The sequence below is a fragment of the Pelodiscus sinensis genome, chromosome 21 (assembly GCF_052426305.1).
Source record: "Pelodiscus sinensis isolate ZL-2025 chromosome 21, ASM5242630v1, whole genome shotgun sequence".
NCBI lineage: Eukaryota > Metazoa > Chordata > Testudines > Trionychidae > Pelodiscus > Pelodiscus sinensis.
In genome coordinates this window covers 3,307,660-3,331,859 of record NC_143072.1, presented here as the reverse complement: position 1 = coordinate 3,331,859, position 24,200 = coordinate 3,307,660, and the positions used below count along the sequence as shown (strand labels likewise).

Genomic DNA, 24,200 nt, shown 5'->3' with positions numbered 1-24,200 from the left:
TCGAACCCAACCTTCTGGAACCTAGGGGTGCGTCTACACTGCAGGGCTGAACTCGAAATAAGCTACACAAACTGAGCTACGTCAATTGTGTAGCTTATTTCAAAATAGTTTATTTCAAAATAGGGAGCATCTACACAGCACTTATTTCGAAATAGAGCACTCTTCCTTTGACTTCCCTTACTCCTCATACATTGAGGTTTACAGGAGTTGGAGTAAGAAGTCCTCCAGCTCAACAGTATTTTGACACTATTTCGAAATAACTGCCGGCTGTGTAGACACGGACTAAAGGTATGTCTACACTACAAAGTTAATTCGAAAAAACAGCCGTTAGTTCGAATTAACTTTGATAGGCGCTACACATACAAACCGCTAGTTTGAACTTAATTCGAACTAGCAGAGCGCTTAATTCGAACTAGGTAAACCTCATTCTATGAGGACTAACGCCTAGTTCGAATTAAGGGCTGTGTAGCCACTTAATTCGAACTAGTGGGAGGCTAGCCCTCCCCAGCTTTCCCTGGTGGCCACTCTGGGCACCACCAGGGAAACTCGTCTGCCTCCCCTCCCGGCCCCGGAGCCCTTAAAGGGGCACCGTCTGGCTACGGTGCCCGTGCCAGGTGCAAGCCTGCCAGAACCCAGCCAGCAGACCCTGCACCTGGCACGGCACGAACCAGCCACCCGCTGCCACCCAGCCCTCCGCCTCTTCCCGGGACCAGGCTGGCGGCTCCCGGGAGCCTGCCCAGGTCCGCAAGAGGCGGACGCCCACCTGGTCTAGTGCAGAGATCGTGGACCTCATCTACAGGAAAGTGGACCTAGGCACAGGAAAGTGGCCGTCTAGGGCAGGATAGCTGCCAGCCTGGCCACCCAGGAGCAGGTTTGCATGAAAATCAGGGTGGTCCAGTGAGACCCCCGACCCTGAGCCCTGAGCTTAGAATGGCCGTCCTGGGTCAGACCAAAGGTCCATCTAGCCCAGTAGCCTGTCTGCCAACAGTGGCCAACACTAGGGACCCTGGAGAGGATGGATTGAAGACAATGACCAAGCCATTTGTCTCGTGCCATCCCTCTCCAGCCTTCCACAAACAGAGGCAAGGGACACCATTTCTACCCCCTGGCTAATAGCACTCCATGGACCCAACCTCCATGAATTTATCTAACTTCTCTTTAACCTCTGTTATAGTTCTGCAGCAAGGAGTTCCACAGGTTGACTATTTGCTTTGTGAAGAAGAACTTTCTGTTATTAGTTTGAAGCCTGCTACCCATTCATTTCATTTGGTGTCCTCTAGTCCTTCTATTATGGGAACTAATGAAGAACTTTGCTTTATGCACCCTCTCCACCCCACTCATGGTTTTATAGACCTCTATCATATCCCCCCTCAGTCTCCTCTTTTCTAAGCTGAAAAGTCCCAGTCTCTTTAGCCTCTCTTCATATGGGACCTGTTCCCAACCCCTGATCATTGTAGTTGCCCTCCCCTCTCCCACCCTCTCTCTTCTCCTCTCCCACCTTCTTTCCCCAGTCTCTCCGAGTTTTGTTCAATAAAGCGAGTTTCTATTTTTGAACACGTGTCCTTTATTTTGTACATCAGGAAGGGGGGCTAGGGAGGGGTAAGTGGAAGGAGGTGAGGGAGGACTGGGGTATGAGCCCCCCGAGGGGGAAGACTGGGGTGGCTCTGCGGGCTCCTTGGGGTGGAAGCTGTCCTGGAGCCCCCCGATTGATCCCCCCTCCCCCCGGATGGCAGCCTGCGGCAAGTGCAGCCAGGCTGATGGCCGAGTGCTGTGATGTGCTGAGTGTGGGCATTCAGGGCACTCCAAGCCAGGACTGCTTTGCTGTCCCTCATCGAGTTAGACAAGCGAGCGGGGAACCCCTGAGAACTGTCTGTCCGGGGTGGGGGTCGGGTCCCTTTAAGCACAGCCCTCGGCTAGCCTGAGACAGCAGCTTCACGTTCTAAGTCCTAATCTGATGCCCTGCCGGCACTGCTTCCGGCCATCCTTAACCTCGGTTCAGGGTCCACTCGATGTGGACATGCTAGTTCGAATTAGCAAAATGCTAATTCGAACTAGTTTTTAGGTCTAGATGCACTAGTTCGAATTAGCTTAGTTCGAATTAACTAATTCGAATTAAGTTAGTTCGAATTAGTGCTGTAGTGTAGACATACCCTAAGTTATTTCAGAATAGCATTAGTTATTTCGAAATGGTGTTGCAGTGTAGATGTATCCTAGGAGACTCTGCCTTCAAATTTCAGATATTTTCAGGAAACAAAAACCAAACTGCAAGCCCACTCCCCACTATCACCTAATTAAATAATTTAATTATAGGGTCCAGACTACAGGCTAAGTACAATCAAAGACAGCAATTCAGTTTGATAACTGAAGTACCTCTCATTTGACTGTGCTGCCTTGCAACAGACATATTACATGACTCTCCCATGGACAGATTTTATGTGCTTCTTGGTTTAGCCCACTAGCTTAATGTGAGCAAAAGGGGCCTGGAACGTAACGGAAAGGAACAGATTGACTTACTTACTCACCGGAATATCACAAGGCGAAACATTACCTGGATGGCTGCTTATAAAGTATAACTTAGGTGGCTTAAAGAGAGAGGAACATTAGAAACCTACGTGACTGGGGCTTGGTAGAACACTGATTAAATGCATTAGCTGAATGTCTGAGTGTAGGCACAAGCAGAGGAGCCTAGCAGTGCTATGCATCATTTAAGTAGTGGTCATTTGTCCACATTACAAAGCCATCATCACACGGTTCAGCCAGAGTGGGCCTTCCAGAACCATTAACCAAATTGGTATTTGTTGATCAGAACAGAAGCAAGCTGTTTTTGCAAACCTGTGAGGTGGTAAACCATGCTCTGGCATTTACAACACTTCTGGCTCTCGCTAATGCTAACAATTGCTCACTTTGACAAGCACAGATATCCAACATATTAATCTGAATGGGAACCAGGAGACTTACACCTTGTCTTCTTAACAATAAAGTAGACCTGAGGTTTTGGATGCAAAAGGACAATAAGACCAAAGTTTTCAAACTTGGACACCTAAAACAAGACAACAAAACAGCTACTCAAGATACCAAATAAAAGTGGCCCAATTCTGTGGGATTCAGAGCCCTACCACCAATCAGATCATTTCTGTGGGAGATGTGAGCCTCAGCACTGTTGAAGATCAGTCCAGTTATTTATGCAAACAAGTACAAAAGATCTGTCCTAGTAACTACATTCTGGAGGCTGGGCAAGATTTTCTACAGTCCATAAAAGACACAGATTTTAATGATGCCTTAGAGAACTACAAGATATTACTCAAGAACGAATTTCTTACCATTAGTACCCTTACCCATTACTGTATTCAGCTACGGTTTAGCTCATTTGTGTCTATTTTACTGGGTGCACGGCTAAAACCTAAGTGTATGAATGAATAGGATTGCCAGATGGTTTAACCAAAAATACTGAACACACACCCCCCCTCCAAAAAAAAAAAAAAAAAAACACCGGGAAAAAAATTCTGTTGAGAAAAAAAAAGGGGGATACCAAAGCCCCTACAGCAGCTATTAATAAATAAATAAATAAACAAATAAATAAATAAATAAAATCAGCATGGCCCCTTTAAGAAGAGGCTTTTATTTGCTGGCAGCCATCTTGTTTTTCTGTTCCAGCCACAAGACGAGCCCCCAAGGAACCAAGTAAGCAGGGGGGCGCCCAGGGGGGCGGGCCTGGCGGATGGTCCGGGAGGCCCGGCAGAGGATCTGGGGGCTGGGCCTGGTTGCTGAGTGTGTCCGTAGAGATGCCAGGTGTCTGGTATTTTCGCCTCCTGGCAGGGAAAAAAACAGAAAATACCGGACGTTTTAGGTGTCTGGTATTTTCTGGCTTTTTTACCAGACAGGAGGCGAAAATACCAGACTGTCTGGGTCAATACCAGACACCTGGCAACCCTAGAGGGCAAACTGGTTCAAATATACAAGAACCAACCCAAACCTTTACCCATCCCTCCAAATGAACTTTTCTGCTTACTTTCCATTTTCAGCCTCCTCTGCCTCTTCCTGACTCTGCCCGGGATTGGCGGAAATACTGCAAGGAGGCGCTATTTCTGGCCCAAACAGAAAATGTGATGATAAAGTCTGATCTATCACTCTTGCTTTTAGAATCAGCTGTAAATTCATGCACAGGTTTCCAGTGCAAAGTCAGTATGCCTCTTAATTACCCTGAACTGGCTTCTCCCCACTACTTGTCTTTATTGAACAACCTTCATATTGCAGGCTTGATGCATTATTAATTGGCAAGGTATCCGTACGCTGCTGATTCACTTGTAAAACCATCCTTTACTGGCACAAGGGCAATCCCCATTTAATGGTACTCAGGCACCAGGGTGGATTCTTCTTCTAAATCCAGGAAGTGCTGTGGCTATACTCTATTAAATGCATTTGCTTGTTTTGCAGCTACCCTCTAATGAGATTTCAATCATATGTTCAGATATGCAGTGTTATTAGGGATTTGCAACTCAAGACCTATTTCATGGGCCTGGCCTTATCACTGGAATTCAGTGATCTCCAATTAAGCTATGTCTACACTAGCACTTCGGTAGGAGGAGCAAAACACACCACTTATTGGAGCTGATTTAATTATGTGGGCAGGGAGCTCTCTCCAGCTGCCATCAAATGGCTACACAGGAGACCGTACCGTGGCACAATCATGCTGCTGAAAAAGTTGGTAGTGTAGCCATATAAGTGGCCACCTTGGAGTTTTTTGCAGTATGTGAAACTTCAGCACTTAAAAAAACCCAAGTTAGTGCTTCAAAGGTATCTGATGCCAGCAAGGTGTATTACCCACAATCACACTGCTTATCCATACTCCGAGAACACAGGCGCCCATTTTGGCAGTCTTTACACAATAGCTAGCATGCCAGGCCTTCTGTGATAACTCATGCAGAGTCACATTATGAAAGGTGTGATTGTTTTGTTTTCGAACGAGCACTTGACAGCAGGCTTGCTCCGAGCATGCCCCCAGTAAGGAATATGGATGAAGAACTTTCACTACTGGGCTCATAGTTAATGCACAAGACTGCTGGACAGACGAGGTCAAATGGCGAGAGACGTGGCCCCCTCCACCAACACCCAAATCATGTTTAATATCCAAATCATGTTTAATTCCCCAGAAAGCTTAGAACAGGATCACATAGGGTTGCCAGGTGTCCAGTATTAAACCAGACAGTCCATTATTTTTGCCTGTCTGGTCAAAAAAAAATTTTTTTTTTCTCTGCTCAACAAACTTTTTTCCTGGCATGTTTTTTGTTGCTGTTCGGTACTTTTTTTTTTCCTGAAACCATTTGGCAATCCTAGGATCACATGGTGCTGCCAGGCCATCATAGTCTAGCCAACTGCTTCCCCTTCCAAACTCCTTGGGCCAAGTCACTAATGCAAGTCACTCCAAGGCACTTTTGCAACGCTGCCCACTGGGAAGGTGGGCATCTGTCTGATCACAATCATTACACGGGCCACATGAGATTTAGGAGCATTTTATATTTACTCACTCTTCTCTGTAACGTGCATTTAGAAGCTTACGGGCATTTCTTTCATTTCCAGTTCAGTCCTGTTTTACCTAAGGAACTTTTCCCCTTTCTCCATCCCCTTAGTATTTCAAACTGAGCTGAAATGAATAGCCAACGATAACAATTATTTATGAAGCACTTCCTTGCACTTTATAAACATTCAAGGTGATACAACAGACAGACACTCCCGCATCCTACACAATGTAACATCTTGGGTGGTCAGCATCAAGCCCAGCTCTGAGAATCCACAACTGCTGCAGAAGGACCCACAAAACACACTGATTTTATCAGTATTTGATCTGAGGAAGTGGGTCTGGCCCACGAAAGCTCATCATCTAATAAACCATCTTGTTAGTCTTTAAAGTGCTACATTGTCCTGCATTTTGCTTCAGCTACCCCAGACTAACACGGCTACATCTCTATCACTGATTTTATGGGTCTCACAATAATAGAGACAGCTTGGAAAATGTAACCTGGTTGGCAATGAATTAAACACACACATACACTCTGCTTCCCCAGGGAATAGCTCAATCAAGTCTAGAGACCTTTCTCTACTAGACAGCTTAAAAGCTGAGATAGGATGATTTTTGCTCCTTTTAGCATTCATTGACCTTTCTATAAATGGCGCCAACTGGCCAGCTTTCCCGCTGTTTAACTAATAGGAACAGATACAGGGACATGCGCAGGGACAAAAATACTTAAGGCTGCAAAACTTACATGTACGGACATCACCTAACTAGGGCTGCCAATTGATCTGCGTTAACACCTGAGATTAATGCAGGGCAGGATTAATGCGTTAATTGTTTTAATGTGTTAATCGCAGGCGTTAATGCTGCGCTGCCCCTTTGAAGCGTTGCTCTGGCATTTCAAAGGGGCAGTGCATTAGGAGCTTGGGATCAGCTGGAGTCCCCAGCTGACCCCGGGCTCCGTGCAGCGCTGCCCCTTTGAAGCACCAGTCAGACGCTTCAAAGGGGCAGCACAACATGGAGCCGGGAATCAGCTGGGCACTCCAGCTCATCCCAGGCTCCTAATGCACTGCCCCTTTGAAATGCTGGAGCAGCACGTTAAAGGGGCAGCACAGCATTAACGCCTGCCCAGCTGATCAGTGCCCAGCTGATCCCCAGCTCCACGTTGTGCTGCCCTTTTGAAGCACCAGACCAGGGCTTCAAAGGGGCAGAGCGTGTTATTAATCACACAATTAATCACGATTAATTTTTAATAGCTTGACAGCCCTGCACCTAACATTGTGATGCCACATTTTCAGTCGGAGCCTCTAAGAGCTATCAACATGCTGTGATGGGTAGAAGGAGTACTGGCCAGCACTTAGTGGCTAAGGGGTTAAACTCAGATAGGTAGTAAGGGTGTCGGCAGGGAGCCAGAAGAACCAATGGGAATATGGTGCTGAAATTTCAGTTGCATATAGATACCTTGCCTGTTTCCTTTGTATGGGGTGTTTAACCCCTTAGCCCCCGGGTGCTGGCCAGCACTCCTCCTAGCCATCACACATACAAACACATACAAATAATACATAAAGAATAATCAAATATAACCATGTCCATTTAGACCATTGGCCCACAGCCACAAATGGCCCAGCAGGTTCTACATGAGGCCCACGGGACATCTTATTTACCACTGCCCACGTGCAGGGTTGCCAGATTCCTCTGGTTTCCGTCCACATTGGTTTTTCCTGCCAGTGTTACTAAAGTGATACGCGCATAAAGGCCTGGGAAGGGAAGTGCGTGCTGATTGCACACAACATTGGCTGTGAGAGCCGTGTGCGCTCTCTGCATCCAATCAAAGCTCTGTTGTGGTTCAATCGCCAAGTGCTGCACATTCTAAGCGCACAAGTGCAGGTAGCAAAACTACCCTGTGCTAGGAATCAGTCTTGGTTACGACAGTCTTGTGGCCCTCTGAAAAGAAGAAGGTCCCTCGTGTGGCCCACTCACTAGCCTAAGCTGCTATCGCAGATTGACAGAGACAGGTTCTGTTCTAACAACTCCTATGAAAGCCACTAGAAAAAGCCTCCCTGACTTCCCTGAGAGCTGGAGCAGGCCTACAAAGCACAGACTCCATGGGGACGGCTAGGGTTGCCAGGTGTCCGGTTTTTGCCCAGACTGTCAGTTATTCGGGTCCCCTGTTCGGTAAAAAAAAAAAGAAAATACTGGACATGTGAAATGTCCGGTATTTCCTATTTTCCTCGGATGGAAACCCGTTGGGGACAATTTTTCCCTGGAGGAGTGAGGAGCGCATGGCCATTTAAAGGTACAGTGCTCCCCCTTTTTTTTTGCTTAACAACTTTGTTCTCCCCTTTTTTTTTCTTAACAGAATTTTTTCCTGGTGTTTTTTTTTTTTTGGGTGAGGGGAGGGGTTCGGTATTGTTTTGTTAAATCATCTGGTAGCCCTAGGGATGGCCTTTCCATGTGCCAAACATTTTTCAATAGCCTAAACATCCAACATCTTCCTGAACAGAGAGGGGGGACCAAGGCACACGCCTATATACATGCACGAGCACAGAGCCACCCCGCTGGATCCCTACTCAGCTTCTATTGAGCTCTCGTGCAAGCCCACCGAAGTTACCAAGAGTTTGCCCGAAAAAGGACCCTCGGCTCTAGCTGAAGGAGTGCATCAGTCTCCTCTAGCACCGTGTTCTGTCAGGCTCACCCCGAACGAGGCCTGAGCTCTGATTAGCAATCTTGATGTTTCAGGGCTGGCTGCTGTCCTTGTTACCATGAGCTGGCAACAGAAGCCTTTGCAGCCGCAGCCGTGTGCATGAATTATGCTTCCAGTGATCCTGAGTGAAAGAGACGTCAGCTTCCATTTCAGCCTCCGCAACGTTGGTTCCCGCATCCCAGGATATTAGACTAGCTAATGAACCCCAGCCCGGAGGGCAGGAGATGCAGGGTTATGAACAGAACCCTACTGGATATGCAGTAAAACCCGGTCAGAGTCGTTTCAGTAGGACGCCGTGCACTTAGGCCTCTACCAGCCCAGCAGCTGCTATTCGGGGCAGGCAGGCAGGCTCCCTTAGAGTTCTCGAGGTCCCTGGAGGGAGGAGAGCCAGACTTGTTCTGGAGACACAGCAGAGATGGGAACCGTTACATGACAGGGATTGTCTTTTTGATAACGTTGTCCATTTTATGTTCTGGAGCAGAAATGAGCTCACCTCCCAGTGAACTCGTGTGTCGCCTGAGGTGGACATGTGGGGCTCTGCAGTACAGCTGCATTCGAGACCCCTTTTCACCACTAGCTGCCGCGTCTCTGAAGGCACTGCCCACTCTGGAATGCACAGACAGGAGTTGCGGAGGGAAAGCAATTCCTCCTTCCCTGCTGGAGGGGTTTCCCTCCCTTCCCCCCAGCTTGTGAAACAGGGCTCCCCCATAGTGCTCCCACATCTCCTCGATCAGTGCAGTGAGCGCCCCTCTCCATCTATTGTAACCACTGGGAATGGGGTCAGGAGCCAGTGAGGGGTGGAAAAGGAACATAGGATGGATTAACTTAAAAAACAATGAATAGTCTAGCAGCACCTGAAAGACTTAACAAAACATGTATTGGAGATGGTAAAACTCATAATACCATCTAAGGCTGTGTCTAAACGACATGGCTCCATCGATGGAGCTATGTAGATGAGGGTTGTAGGCAAAGGGAAATGAAGCCGTGATTTAAATAATCGCGGCTTCATTTAAATTGACATGGCTGCCGCGCTGAGCCGACAAACAGCTGATCAGCTGTTTGTTGGCTCAGCGCGCTAGTCTGGACGCTCCCGCGCCGACCTGAAAGCCCTTTATCGACCTCCCCGTTATGCCTTGTGGGATGAGGTTTACCGGGGATGTCGATAAAAGGCTTTCATTTCGACAGGGGAGCGTCCAGACTAGCGCGCTGAGCCATGTACATTTAAATGAAGCCGCGATTATTTAAATCGCGGCTTCATTTCCCTTTGCCAAAAAAACAAATCTACATGGCTCCGTCGATGGAGCCATGTAGTTTAGACGTACCCTAACTGTTTTGTTAGTCTTTAAGGTGCTGCAAGACTATTTGTTGTTTCTTAAGTTTTTCCAGTTACAGACTAACTTGGCTACCCCTCTGACGCCTAGGATGGATGAGACATACTGGTAGGGCACAGAACATCCGTGCCCTTCGCTTCGGTCAACTCCAACGACTGCATCCCTGGGGTAACTCTTGCTTCTTTCCCCACACAACACAAGTTGAGCGGTTCAGTGGGGTAAAGTGCCCAAGATTCAGACAGTGACTCAAAGATCATCCGCACTTCTCTGTGCAAACTTTCCCAGCTCAGCTTAGCTGGTGGAATTCTGACCAGGCCCAGACCTAGAGGAACTGACCCCGGCCACACCTCCATGCTTGCAAGCCACTAAGCAAATATGCGCCTCTTCCCCTCCTCTCCCTCACCTTTTGGAAAAAGGAAGAGGACCGAAAGTGTGACAGCACTGGGAGTCCGCCTGGAAAGAGGAGTGAATGGCAGCCACCTAGAGGAACGGAAGAAAACAGCATTCTCTGGTTCCTTCAGGAATTCTCACGCTTCCTGCAAAAATATGCCATCCAGGATCCGATTTGGGCACGACTGGTCTGATCTAGTCTAGCTGGAAGCAAGTAGGCAAGAGGTGGTCCTGACTGTGGAGAGAGAGCTGAACGCTAGCTCCACCCGACAGGATTTGATTTATGAGAGTTTGGGGCATTAACCGTAGATGGATCAACACATCAGTGGCAGCTACAGTAATTCCTCATTTAACGCTATAAATACATTTCAGAAAACGATCGTGTTAAGTGAAAACGTGTTATGTGGGGTCAATTTTCCCATTGAAAATAATGGAAAAGGTGGGGGTTGTGTTTCAAGCGGTGGTGTCTGTTGGGACCGGGACATAAGGTCGGGGGAGAAAAGGGACTGGGTTACAGCAGGGAGGGGAGGTATTTGGCTCCGGGGAAGGGAAGGGGAGGAGACGGGAGCAGGATTGGGTTGGGAGTATGCCCCTGTGACGGGTCTGCCGGGATGCGCACCGCGTCTGGCGAGGGGGAGTTGCTGGGGAACGGCGCTGCAAGCGGCAAACCCTCCGCCGCTTTGCAGGGAGGCGGGGAGCCCCGCGCAGCCGCCGGCAACAGGCCAGCTGTGGAAACCCAGCCGCCGGCCTGCAAGCGGGGCAGAGGAGAGGGGTAAGGTGTCTGGCGAGAGGGAGTCAGCGGGGAACGGCATGGCAAGCGACAAACCCTCCGCCGCTTTGCAGGGAGGCAGGGGAAGCCCCGCGCAGCCGCCGGCAATGAGCCAGCTGGGGAAATCATGTTATTCCGGGGACGGTCATGTAATTCAAAAAATGTTCCCTAAAAAAAAATCGTGCTATCACAAAAATGTGTTAAGCGAGCACATGTTAAATGAGGAATTACTGTACTAGAAAGCTCCCCTCTGGAGGAAGGAACACATCTCTGTCCAGCAGCAAGCATTCACCCAGGGCTCTGGCACATGTGTCTCTTTCCATGGGCTGGGCAGTAGATTTTACTTTTCCCCAGAGCAGTTAAGCACTGAACAGACATTTCATATTATAGACTTGTTAGCGCAGAAGGTTCTAAGCAGTGGCTACAAAAATGCTGCTGAGCCCATGCACTGCCCTGGTTCATCAGCCCCTGAATTGCCTTCAGCAGCACAGACCCATTTCACAGCTGAGCAAACTGACACAGAGATAATGTTAATCAGGAGCCCAGGGACGGCACAGTCACAGCTCCCAGACTCCAGATGCAAAGCTCATTTGAGAATCTATTTTGCCCACCCTCAGAAACAGACTTCAGCTTACCTACAACAGTATACCACCAGGCCATCAGTTCAATGAGTCTGCAGCAAAACCTCCAGTTCCCGTTAGCCATGAAAAACTGAAAGCACGAAGACCTCTTTTTGTTTGCTTCTGTCTTTTAAATCTGAGGCTTTATTTTACTCAATAGAATCAAACACACATAGGGGTATGTTCTACAGGCCAGAGTGCTGTAGAGGGCTTGATATTTTTCTTTGCCTCCAAGGAACCTGCATTTTACTTTTTTTTCTTACACCGTGAGTAATTTTCAGTGTCTCTTCTATCTGGGTACGTCTACACTACAAAGCTAGTTCGAACTAACTTAGTTCGAATTAGTTAATTCGAACTAAGCTAGTTCGAACTAACGCGTCTAGAACTAAAAACTAGTTCGAACTAGCGTTTTGCTAGTTCGAACTAGCAAGTCCACATTGAGTGGACTCTGAACAGGGCTTAAGGATGGCCGGAAGCAGTGCCGGCAGGGCATAAAAGGAGGACTTAGAGCATGGAGATGCTGTCTCAGGCTAGCTGAGGGCTGCGCTTAAAGGGTCCCGACCCCCACCCCGGACAGACAGTTCTCAGGGGTGCCCCGCTTGCAAAGAAGTTCTGGCTTGGAGTGCCCTGAGTGCCCACACTGGGCACATCACACCACTCGGCCATCAGCCCTGCTGCACTTGCCGCAGGCTGCCATCTGGGGAGAGGGAGTAATTGGGGGGCTGCAGGAGAGCTTCCACCCCCAGAAGCCCGCAGAGCCAGCCCAGTCCTCCCCATCGGGGGCTCGTACCCCATTCCTCCCTCACCTCCTTCCACTTACCCTTCCTTAGCCCCCCTTCTTATTGATGTACAAAATAAAGATAACGTTTCTTCCAACATTGACTCTGTCTTTATTGAAAAAAAACTGGGGGAGACTGGGAAAAGGAGGTGGGAGAGGGGAAGAGAAAGGCTGGGAGAGGGGAGGGCAACTAACATGATCAGGGGTTGGGAACAGGTCCCAGATGAAGAGAGGCTACAGAGACTGGGACTGTTCAGCTTAGAAAAGAGGAGACGGAGGGGGGACAGGATAGAGGTCTCTAAAAGCAGGGGTTGGGTGGAGAGGGTGCATACAGAAAAGTTCTTCCTGAGTTCCCATAAAGAAGGACTAGAGGACACCAAAGGAAAGGAATGGGTAGCAGGCTTGAAACTAGTAAGAGAAAGTTGTTCTTCTTGACAAAGCAAATAGTTAACCTGTGGAACTCCTTGCTGCAGGAGGCTGTGAAGGCTACAACTAGAACAGAGTTTAAAGGGAAGTGAGATCAAGTGATGGAGGTTGGGTCCATGGAGTCCTATTAGCCAGAGGGTAGGAGTGGTGTCCCTGCCCAAAGTTTGTGGAAGGCTGGAGAGGGATGGCACGAGACAAATGGCTTGGTCATTGTCTTCGGTCCATCCCCTCCAGGGTCCCTAGGGTTGGCCGCTGTTGGCAGACAGGCTACTGGGCTAGATGGACCTTTGGTCTGACCCAGTACGGCCATTGTAAGCTCAGGGCTCAGTGTCGGGGGTCTCAGTGGACCCCCTTGATTTTCATGCACACCTGGTCCTGGGTGGCCAGGCTGGCAGCTCTCCTGCCCTAGACGGCCACTTTCCTGTGCCTAGTGCGGAGATCGTGGACGAGGTCCACGATGTCTGCACTAGCCCAGGAAGGTGCCCGCCTCTTGCGGTCCAGGGCAAGCTCCCGGGAGCCGCCAGCCTGGTCCCGGCAAGAGGGGGTGGGCTGGGGGGCATCGGGTGGGTGGCTCTGTGCCGTGCCAGGTGCAGGGTCTGCTGGCTGGGTGCTGGCAGGCTTGCACCTGGCACGGGCACCGTAGCCAGCCCGTGCCCCTTTAAGGGGTCCGGGGCCGGGAGGGGGGCATAGAGTTTCCCTGGTGTTGGCCAGAGTGGCCACCAGGGAAACCTGGGGAGGGCTAGCCTCCCACTAGTTCGAACTAAAGGGCTACACAGCCCTTAGTTCGAACTAGCTAGTTCGAACTAGGCGTTAGTCCTCGTAAAATGAGGTTTACCTAGTTCGAACTAAGCGCTCCGCTAGTTCGATTCAAATTCGAACTAGCGGAGCGCTAGTGTAGCGCATAGGAAAGTTAGTTCGAACTAACGTCCGTTAGTTCGAACTAACTTTCTAGTGTAGACATACCCTCTCTCCTTGAACTAAAATGACCTGACTTTAAGTTAGGCATGTTTCAAAGACATGATTTGAGGAAGCCCTCAACACTGAGGGCATGTCTACACTACAGGTTTTTTTTCGGAAAAATGGCCGTTTTTCCAAAAAAACGTCATTTACGTCCGCACTGCAATCGTGTTCTTTTGAAACAAAATCAAAAGAACAGAGGGGTTTTTCCGACACTGGTAAACCTCTTTCTGTGAGGAAGAAGCCTTTTTCCAAAGAGTCCTTTCGGAAAAAGGTATGTGTTGATGGGAAGAGGGAGTTCTTTTGAAAGAAGAGAAAAGAGGAAAAAGCACAGGTGCCTGGTGGCCACTTCGTCCATAGAAATCACAGCTTAAATGTGAGATAGCGTCCATTCAGTCTGGACGCTATCTTTCGAAAAAAGTGCTTTGGCAGTGTGGACGCTCTCTTTTTGGAGGAAATTCTTCCGGAAGATCTCTTCCGGAAAAGCTTCTTCTGAAAGAAGCCTGCAACTCTAGATGTATCCTGAAATGCATTTTGGCTTTGGCTGGCAGCATGTTTCTTGGGGGTTGTTCTTTCCCTTTTACAGGGCCAAATGTAGAGGGGTGGCACACAGCAAAGGCACCTGTCAGTAAGTCAGTGTAATTGACCTGCAGAGGAAACAGAAGCTGGGTTGCATGTGTCTTGGATGTTTTTATAGCTCCTGCCCTACTATATCACAGGAGCTTTTAAGTACTGAATCCTGAACCAACCAACGGGAGGGTGGTAGAGGCTGGAAGATACAAAACCACCTGTCTTCATCTCACAGCCCTCTGCTGGTTGCTCTTCCTGCTCCAACACTATCTTCCCTCAGCAGTTAATTTGCACAGACTTATGGACGTACAGTTCACATCAGCTCCAAACTGGCATCACCTCTGAAAACAGCCCATTATTTTCAAAACCAGTTCAGGTCTGTTATCGAAAGAGCGGTCCACAGCCTCAGGGCGAGGCACGGATTATAAAAATAATTCCTGGCCACCTCTAGGAGCAGATTGTGATGCAGCAAATCCTTCTTGGTGGCTAAGCTAAGTAATAGAAGGCAGACAACACAAACCTTGAATTAACACAGCTGAAGTGTGCTTCTCCAGATGTTCTAGCTCAATGGTTCCCAACCTGGGGTCAGTGGACCCCAGGAGAGTATTGCAGGGGGTCCGTGAAAAAAATAAAAGATAAATAAAAATGATCATAGAAAATAAGTTTTAAATAAATTGCAAAGTTACAATCAATTATTATTTTTAAATTAAATATCTTCCAATAATGTTATTAATTGCAGTCCGAAAATCTATATTGTGGCGCTTTTATGTGATGAAAGGATCACAACAGTTAGAAGCGTACAAACGTTAGCTACACATTCAGCATGGATCTGGGGCTGAAATCAGTCTCACTGAAGAAAAAGGAGACTGATGAGCAGAGTGAAGCATCAAACAGACATAAGTAAACAAAAAGGGAGAAAAGACTCCGCTGACTACTAGAATTGGCTTTGACAGGGTTGCGTGAACGGTTTGGGGGGGAATTTTGGGGGGTCCATGAATGGTTTGGGGGCAATTGGGGGGTCCACACTAGTGAAAAGGTTGGAGACCACTGTTCTAGCTTGTTCCTCCATTCAGCATTGTCACAGCCGTCCCCGGTTTGGGCCTCATTTATATATATTCCCCTTTCATCGTGAAGGAGCTGCAAATGCGTAACACCCCCCCCCCCCCCCCGCACTGGGATCATTTTGCCCATCTGCGAAGGACAGTCACCAAGAAGGAGAGGTGAGCTTTACTCAAGCCATGGGTATGGGAAATATCACTGCACCGTGAAGGACTGAGAACACTTTGCAAACTCTCCACGCGCCTGCATCGCCTCGCTTTAAGAAATCGTAGCTGTCTGCCCACCAGAGGGCTGATGTACTGGACCCAACAGAGAAGGGAAGTGTGGGAGGCCAATGCGAGGGGGGTGAGCACAACTCTTCAATACTTCTCCAGAGACAGAAGTCTGGCCAAATGAAGCAGCCATGAGAGCCATCTTAGCAGACACATTCAAACTCTCAGAAGAGCCAGCACAGTCTGATTGCTCCTGATAACTCGGTAGCTTCAACATGGAAAGCGAACAATAGAGCAATCACAGGTTTATATGGCCTCCTAATGAAACACCATAAGGCAAGCCATCCCAGGTGGAATAAGCCCCAGATATACAGGGCAGTCAGACATCTGATTAACGAAAACACTATCCCAAAAGAAAACTGACTTTTGCCATGGTCATTACTTGGCTATCACAGTGCCAGACAAAGAGACTGGAGAAATATTTACCGCCTTGTATGGACTGAAAATATAGTGACTGGAGCCAAGTTTGGTAGAAGAGCCCTGTGGGGCTTCTTGAGTTCAGAAGGCATCTGAATGAAATGTTTGTCTTGAGTCCCATAACAGCTCCTCCGAGTTTTTAAGTCTGCAGGTTGCCATTTTTATTACTAAGCCTGAACCAATACCCTGAACAAGTGTTCCTCAAATACTCGCCAAAAATGGTTTGCAGAGGTGACACTGGTACACTTTGCACATAACACCAGGACAGGACTACTTAAAGGGTATGCACAACGGACTTGAATTTTTAGTAGGTATTTGCACCTGCAAAGTGCAGGCAGAGGGTCACAGATACAGATGGGCATAATTCTGAGCAGGGAGTCGAACCAGATCCAAACTGGTTTAGACCAATACCAAACCTGAACTTGATTTTCGTCCTATTTGCTGAACCTCAATGGGAGTGGAACTGGGGGGAAAATGTCTTGCTGGTTCAAATAAAGGCTCAGCATTTTTAATTATAATATTTTATAAAGCTACTGTGATCTTATTTTCAACAAGACAACAAAGTAGGCATGTGATGGCAGGGATTGATCCATTGGCCGTCGATTTATTGTGTCTGCTTAGGCATGATAAAACGACCTTCGAGCGCTCGCCCCTCAACTCCTGTACTCCACCAGGAAGAGGAGGTGGAGTCAACGGGAGAGCAGACTCTGCCTATCTTATCACATGCAAGACACTGCGGTAAACAGGTCTAAGTAGGGTTGCCAGATAGTTTCACAAAAAATACCGACCATGGCAGGAAAAAAATTGGTTGAGCAAAAAAAACAAAAAGTTGTTGAGCAAAAAGAGTCACAGCCCCTTTATATCCCTCCAAACTCTCCCATACTCCCCCTCTCCCCCACCAGACACAATGGGGGAAGAATGTGCCAAGCGACCTTCCGTCCGAGAGAAACAGAAAATACTAGACATTTTACATGTCCGGTATTTTCTGAGGTTTTTTTACCGGACAGAAGCCACGAATACCGGGCTGTCCAGTCCAATAACGGACACCTGGCAACCTTAGGTCTAAGTACGACATCTTCAGCTATGCTATTCACGTAGCCGAAGTTGTGTATCTTAGATTGACTGACGGGGGAGCAGGTGCAGTGTAGATCAGGCCTAAGATGAGAGTGAGAAGAAAAGGGTGGCCCATGAGAGTACACACAGAAGTGGAAGCTTAAGCACCACATGAGGCAGCAGGATGCCCTAGAGATAGGTGGACATCTATAAGACCCCCTCCAGAGGACAGAAGCGATGGAATGTTTCCTTGTCCCAGAAGCTAACAATAACTCTTCCAGGCTCCCTAGTCATCCTCCCCCTTAGACTCCCTCCTCCTTCCCACCCCAACCTCAGGGGCAGCTCCTCCTTCCAGCTGAGGCAAGACCCACACGTGCACCAAACTCAGATTTATCCTTTCCCTGCAGAGGCCCAACTGGACAGAGCCAAGGTTAGAAGATGTTATTTTAGTTCTCAAATATAGAAAAAAAAATCATGTTTCTATAACAACCCAAAAGCACTAGGAAAACTCATGTACAGTTAAAGGTCATAAATAAATGGTCAAAAAGCAAAATGGCTTCAATTTTCAGTTTCAGCTCTCCTTGACTTTATGTCCAATGAAACTCAAATGTGTGAACCTGTTTAAAATGGAAACGGGGCCATTTTTTAAAAATCGGAACACAATGAACGCAACAACTGAACCAAAACGAACACCAGTTTGACTCCCTGATTCTGGGCATGCACAACTGGAGGCAGACCAGCTGACCTGAATGTTTATCCCTAATACGGAACTTGTTAACTGCTTCCTTTATGTCCAATTTTCAGTCAGCAATGGATATTTATGAGGCAGACACCATCAACGCCCTTTACCCAGCCAATGGATTCTTTTATTCACGGGAGCAGGTAGCTGTTCAGCCCCTCTGAAAGACAGGCCACTTGTATTTACAGTTACTACAGGGATGGGTGCTTGTAGTGGTCTGCATGACATTGTGGCGGTTTACACAATGCATTCCACACTTCCCAAACAGAGAAAGGCAGTTTGCTGTTTTCACTGAACCGCTATTGTTTCTTGCCTACTTCAGGATTTCTGCTGCCACCACATAAAGGCGTTTTCTATGCAGTATTTCTATGGGCTCAGGCTGTGCCAGCTTGCTGCTCCTCACCCGGTGTTTTCACGCCAGCATGGACACGGGCCATATCGTCTGCTCACAGCAACCCAGCCACTGCTTTTATTCAAGCTGGTGAAGGGATTTTCATATTTTAAACCACCATCCCATCCTACTGTCACTTCTCTCCCTTCTTTAAGAACCACTTGTGTTTTCTCTTTAAGCTGATGTTAGAAGCCAAAGATCATAAGCTGGGCAATGACTGTATAAATAAGAACAGCATTTACTCTTCTCTGACCTCTTGGCATAGCTAGTTCAGGGTATGTCTACACTACCCCGCTAGTGTACCGGTAGTTTGGAATAGGAATCCTAGTTCGAACTACCTAGTTCGAGCCCCGTGTAGCCGCGCTGCACGAGGTTTGAACCAGCGGGGTTTTAAAAATGGCGGCTCCCCGCTTATGCAAATGAAGCCCGGGAAATTCAAATCCCGGGCTTCATTTGCAAGTGCGGTATGCCTACATTACCCTCCTAGTTCGAACTAGGAGGGTAGTGTAGACATACCCTCAGAGAATCACCCTGGACAAGCTGGTGTGACTTGTCTGCAGATTTCATGCCACCTGCCTAGGGAGCAGGACTGTTTTCAGTATGACTCAGGGGTCTCTGTCCTGTTGCTGACATACTGGGAAAACTTAAAAAACAACGAATAGTCTAGAACAAGTGTGGCCAACCCATTCTGGAAGAAGAGCCAAGATCCAGCTGGATACAGCGCAAAGAGCCGGTGCAAAAAAAGGTAGAGCAAAAAAAAATAAAATAAAAAGGCACCCCAAAAAATGGTAGAACAAAAAAAAAAAAACAAAAAAAACCAATTGGCCCTTTAAGAAGGCTTTTTGGCCTCAGCAGGCTCCCATCCGCAGCTGCCTTTTTGGATAAACCTGCCCCAGTGAGCACAGGGGAGTTGGGAGCAGCTTCATAAGCCACACTGACCCGGGGGGGGGGGGGGGGAGAACGGGGAAGGACGACAGCCGTATGCAGCTTGCAAGCTGCAGGTTGGCCACGCCTGATCTAGCAGCACCTTAAAGACTAACAAAACATGTAGATGGTATCATGAGCTTTCGTGGGTACAACCCACTTCTTCAGATGATGGGTTGTACCTACGAAAGCTCATGATACCATCTACATGTTTTCTTAGTCTTTAAGGTGCTGCTAGACTATTCGGGGGGAGGGAGGGAGGGAGGGTTAAGTTTTTCCAGTTACAGACTAACTCGGCTACCCCTCTGAAGCTTTTAATATTGGTGAAAGTGTGTCCTCTCACTAGCTGCAGAGTCTACGGTGGTGATGAACTCTTGGGTGGCTTCTTTTGGTTTTCTTTCAAAACATGCTGTGAAAGCAACTGTGATTACAGCAAAAGGGCATTGTCTGTCGCTGCCACTCTGTTGTAAGCCAGAAAGGACTCTGGCAACAGCCTTTGCTTTCCTGCTTACTAGCCGTTTGCACAGTTGCTTTCACAGCCTGTTTTGAAAGAAAACCAAAAGAAACCCGATGTTTTAACCCTGCAGCCCAGGCCATACCAGCCTGAGTAAATTGACTGGCCTTTGAGATGTGGGGCCATGGGTCTTCCATTGCTATGTAGACATTACCCTAAAGACTTCTGCATTTGGCCCTATGATCTATGGGGTGGCTAGAAACATTGTCCCATCCAAGTAGACATCAAGGTGAACAAGTCACTTGTGAGACTTCTACCATTTCCAGGGGTGGCTGCAGCCCCTGTATTAAAAACTGCACAGCATGCCTGTCATCCTCAGAGAATGACCATAGCACTGCCACCCCTGGAATGCGGCTAGACCGAGAGGAAGAATGTCTGCTCCCTAAAGAAATCCGTCTGTGACTCCCAGAGCTGTGATTTCTCTCGCCGGGAATTCTGCCTCCTGCAACAATTAAGCCTCCTCTGTGGTATAATTTAAATGAAAGGATTCTTTTCTCAAGCCCTCCCAAGCCTTTGCTGTTTGGCCGTATCCTTGACAGGCAAGAAAACAGACAGACCGCCATGGCCTCATTTACAGTAGCCTGAAATGGGGAGCATTGTGAAATAGATCAAAGGCAGGCAGGGGATGCTATATTTGACTTTCCAAATTTAGGTGAGCCTGAGGATCCCATCATCAGTTCCCCAGAGAGATAATTTAATAGAGAAAGGACTTGAGGCTCTATTAATCTAAGTCCTATCATTCACCTTCACTGCCTTTCAGGGAAACTGAGCCACGTGGCTATTTTAAATCTGTGTCCAAACTCCGTCTGACCAGCGTTTGTCATTCTATGTAATCTGGACAAGCAGAGTAAATGGCAAACTTGCCATGTAAGCTCGGCTTGTAATAAAGCTCACATGTCAATTTGAACATGTGTCTACATGAGCTTCCCTTGGGCTACATCTACATTGTGTTCTCTTGTACAAGAACATATGCAACTAAGTGGCAGAACGGCTCTTGCGCAAGAGGGGTTTTTTGCACAAGAAAGAGCAGCATAGACTGCTCCTTCTTGTGCAAAATGGTGGCTCATTAAGTATGCAAATGAGGCGTGGCGATATTCATTGCCACGGCTCATTTGCATATGTTCTTGCGCAAGAGAACATAATGGAGTGTTTCTGTGAGTCACATGACCAGGGAAGACCACCCTTCACTTTTAAAGAGACACGTGACCACAAACATGGTACTTTATTACACGGTGCTCTGTGATATGCCAAACACACATCAATGGGGTGTCTGCGATGGGGAGTTTGGAACAGGAGTCTGTTATAGTCGGCATGCTTTGCAGGATGTCTTTGCTGATATTCCCAGCCCACAGGCAGATCTTACCTGCTCAGTGATGAAGGAGCTTGAAAAGGTGATTGCTGACCAGAAGAAGATCCCGCAGCTGAGAATGATTTTCCTGTTGAAGCGGTCACCAAGGTAACCAAATATAGGCGCTGCCACCATGAAACTACAGATGAAAACTGCAGAGGGGAGAAAAGCAGGAGGACAGCTAATAAATATCAGGCAAAAAATCAGAAACCTAATAGTCTGGAGAGTAGTCCTGCCTAACTGGATGCTTTACAGCCTTGATTTACCATGTTAGGCAACCCGACAGGCTTCCAGAAAGCACAATTTCTATACGCAAACTGACATCTCATTCCCAGAGAAACACTGGACTCGTGACCTTGGGTTACCTTTAAAACACTAACAGTCCTGAGAGAGTCTGCTGCAAGCTTACAGTTGAGGGATGGGCAAAACAGAGATGGAATAGATCCGGAGCCTCTGTTCAAACGAGGGATGTAAAACCCCATTTAAAATGTTAAACGACATGTTAACCAGCCTGCCGTGTCACACCGTGGGTAGGGCACAGCGGGCCTGGCCAGGCAGGAGCACCCCGCTGCCTGCAATGCAGCGGGCCCAGCCGAGCGGCTGCGCTAGCCGGGCCAGGCACCGGTTAACGAGTTACCCCTTTATTTCCCTAGCTCAAACCTCAACAAGAAGCTGAGACAAAGGTTTGAGAGCATTCAGGAAAGTGTATAGATGTTGGCCCTCTTGGGGGCTAGCTCAGCAGAGGTGAATTACCCATGGAGACTCACCCTTAGAAGTAACTTTTTACGGCAGTGCTGTGGCGGTGTGAGAGTCGTTTCCACACCATTCCCTTACTGCCCCCGCTGTGTGGCTCCAGGACAGCAGCTTTACACAACACTAAAATCACTTTTCTTTAAATTTTTGCCAGACATTGTATGTACCAATAGTGGGTAACTATTCCACTACTGGGGACAGCTTTGATCTATAAGGGTACGTCCACACTTGCTCCCTCATTTGAGCTAGGGATGCAAATGTAGGCCACCAAAATTGCTAACGAAGCAGGGATTTAAATATCCCGCGCTTCATTAGCATGATCTCGCCGGCGCGTTACTCCACTCAATAGCCGATTCGAACCAGGAAGTGTGCGCCAGGATGCGTTAGTTCGAACCAAGCCCCTCCTCAAAAAATGAGGAGTAATGTTAGTTCGAACCAAGGGGTTTGGTTCGAACTAACGCATCCCAGCACGCATTTCCTGGTTCAAATCAACTGTTAAGCGGAGTAACATGCCGGCGAGATCATGCTAATGAAGTGCAGGATATTTAAATTAGCAATTTCGGTCGCCTACATTTGCATCCCTAGCTCGAACTAGGGAGCAAGTGTAGACGTACCCTAAGATAATAGTGTGGGACCTCCTTATCCGAAAAGCTGCCTTTCTCCTCCTGCCGCTCTGACTCAGTTGCCATTCATACAAGGGAGGAGGCTGCTAGCAGAGCATCTTCTTCTCAGCTTGGAAACTCACTTCTAGAGCCATGCTCCAAAACAGCACTTGGGTCATGTCCATGATAGATCTCGGGACACCCCCGCAGACCTCTAGTGCACTAAAACGAGTTTAAAAATCACTCGTGTCAATTTGGCTAGTAAAGAAACATGTGAAAATCGATACAAGAAAGATTTAAATCAGTGTGGATCTACATTTGGGGTTTGCACTGGTGCAACGACAGCGATTTTATATCAATTTAGGCACAACAGGATGGTTCGTTGCCCTTTTAACAGTGTTTCTCGAATTTTTTGGTCTCAGGCACCGTCGTGCTCATTTCCTAAATTGCGTCAGAGAAACAGTTAAAAGGCCCTAATTTACTGACCTCCAGAGCATGCTGCAAAGCTCCTGTATTCCTTGAACTGACAGAAAATGGGGGGGAGGGGCAAATTTAGAGACTAGAAATAAGAAATAAGGGTAATAAATCCTATTAATTATCAGGTGACTCCTGGCAGGCAAGGTGGGTTTCTGGCATTGTTTATTTGTAGCATTCTATTTTGAAATTACTCAGAGGAGCCTGTAGAGTGAAGGACAAGGACTCCTTCTGATGAAATGCGTGTATAAACAAAGTAATTAAGGGATTTTCATGGTAATAGGAGATGATATCCTCAAAAATGTGTACAATGCTGAACTGCAGGACGCTGTTTGAAGAGGCACAATTTCCATACTAAAATGACTAAACCTTCAAAAAAAATACATGTTTCTCAGCTGATGTCCATATTTTGGAATCCATACAATGGTACTTTATATTTTATCTCAATTTTTTATATTTCCTGTAGTAAGCAACATCACAACGCAATCATGTATAGTATATTATATCAAAGAAAGGAATAATTCAAAGATAAAGACTAGATAAAATAGAAACAGAAATAAATGCAAGATTATATCCATGCACCTGTTTCACTTGTTGTGAAAAGCCACTATTTTGCTACATAGGCACTATATAAAATCTCACACCGGACACATGGGATGCATCTGCACTGCACCCGTAGCTCGAAACAAGCTACGCAGTTTGCAAGTTGCATAGCTTATTTCAAGTGTATTTCAAAATAGCTTATTTCAAAATTTGGCACTGCTTAGACAGCGCCCAATTTCAAAATGAACCACTATTCCGAAACGTCCCTTAATCCTCATGGAACAAGGTTTACAGGAATGTCGGAATTGCGAGCCCGTTATTTCGAAAGCTATTTCAAAATAATGGGCTTGCTTAAAAGACACGGATTAGCTATTGTGGGATACCGGACATACTCTTGGAGCCTAGTTCGACAGTCCCGGCACAAGCGGAATTTCCAGTGAAATTTGCTATTTTCACTAGTAGATCTCAAAGTGCTTTATCAAAGCAGGGCAGTATCATTATCCCCATTTTGCACGTGGGGAAATGAAGCACAAGCAGGGGTATGGTTTGCCCAAGGTCACCCAGCAAGCCACAGCCAGGAATAAAACTCAGGTCCCCTGAGTCCTCCCATCCCTGTTCTATCCGCTACAACATGCTAACTCCATAATAGGAAGGCAAGATAAGGCCAGCTGCTAGCGGAGTTATCAGGAGGTGCTGCTCCTCCCTTACTGTAATGCATGGTGTGAGGAAGTGGGGAGTTTTGGGGGTTCAATGGGGGGTTACATACAGCGGGGCACTCAGTGCCCAGAGGTTACTGGTTTAATGTGACAAGGGTGGGGAGTTTGTTGTTTCAGAGAACAGCCCAGAACTGGAGCCGCCACGTCTGGTACCCAGGTGACCCAGGCCCTGCTCAGAGGACACAGCCGGTTCCAGCCAGAGGACAGGCAATGGGCTGCAGAGGAAAACCCTGGCGACCGGCCCAGCTGATCCCAGTGAGGGGAGAACATTGGATGGAGGAGAGAAGAGGCGGAGAAGAGAGGGCCAGGCAACCCTCTTACCTGAAGAGAAGACAATGGAC

At 47.6% G+C, this 24,200-nt stretch overlaps 1 protein-coding gene across 3 annotated transcripts in view; it reads right to left on the bottom strand.

Moving 5' to 3' along the window:
• Nucleotides 1-24,200, bottom strand: part of SPNS2 (SPNS lysolipid transporter 2, sphingosine-1-phosphate) — a 182,657-nt gene that overhangs the window by 75,943 nt on the left and 82,514 nt on the right. For all 3 annotated transcript variants that reach the window (XM_089772164.1, XM_075904316.2, XM_075904317.2), the window contains exon 3: nt 20,787-20,923. In XM_089772164.1, coding sequence (XP_089628290.1) covers nt 20,787-20,923 — 137 coding nt within the window. The remainder of the gene's footprint in view (nt 1-20,786; nt 20,924-24,200) is intronic.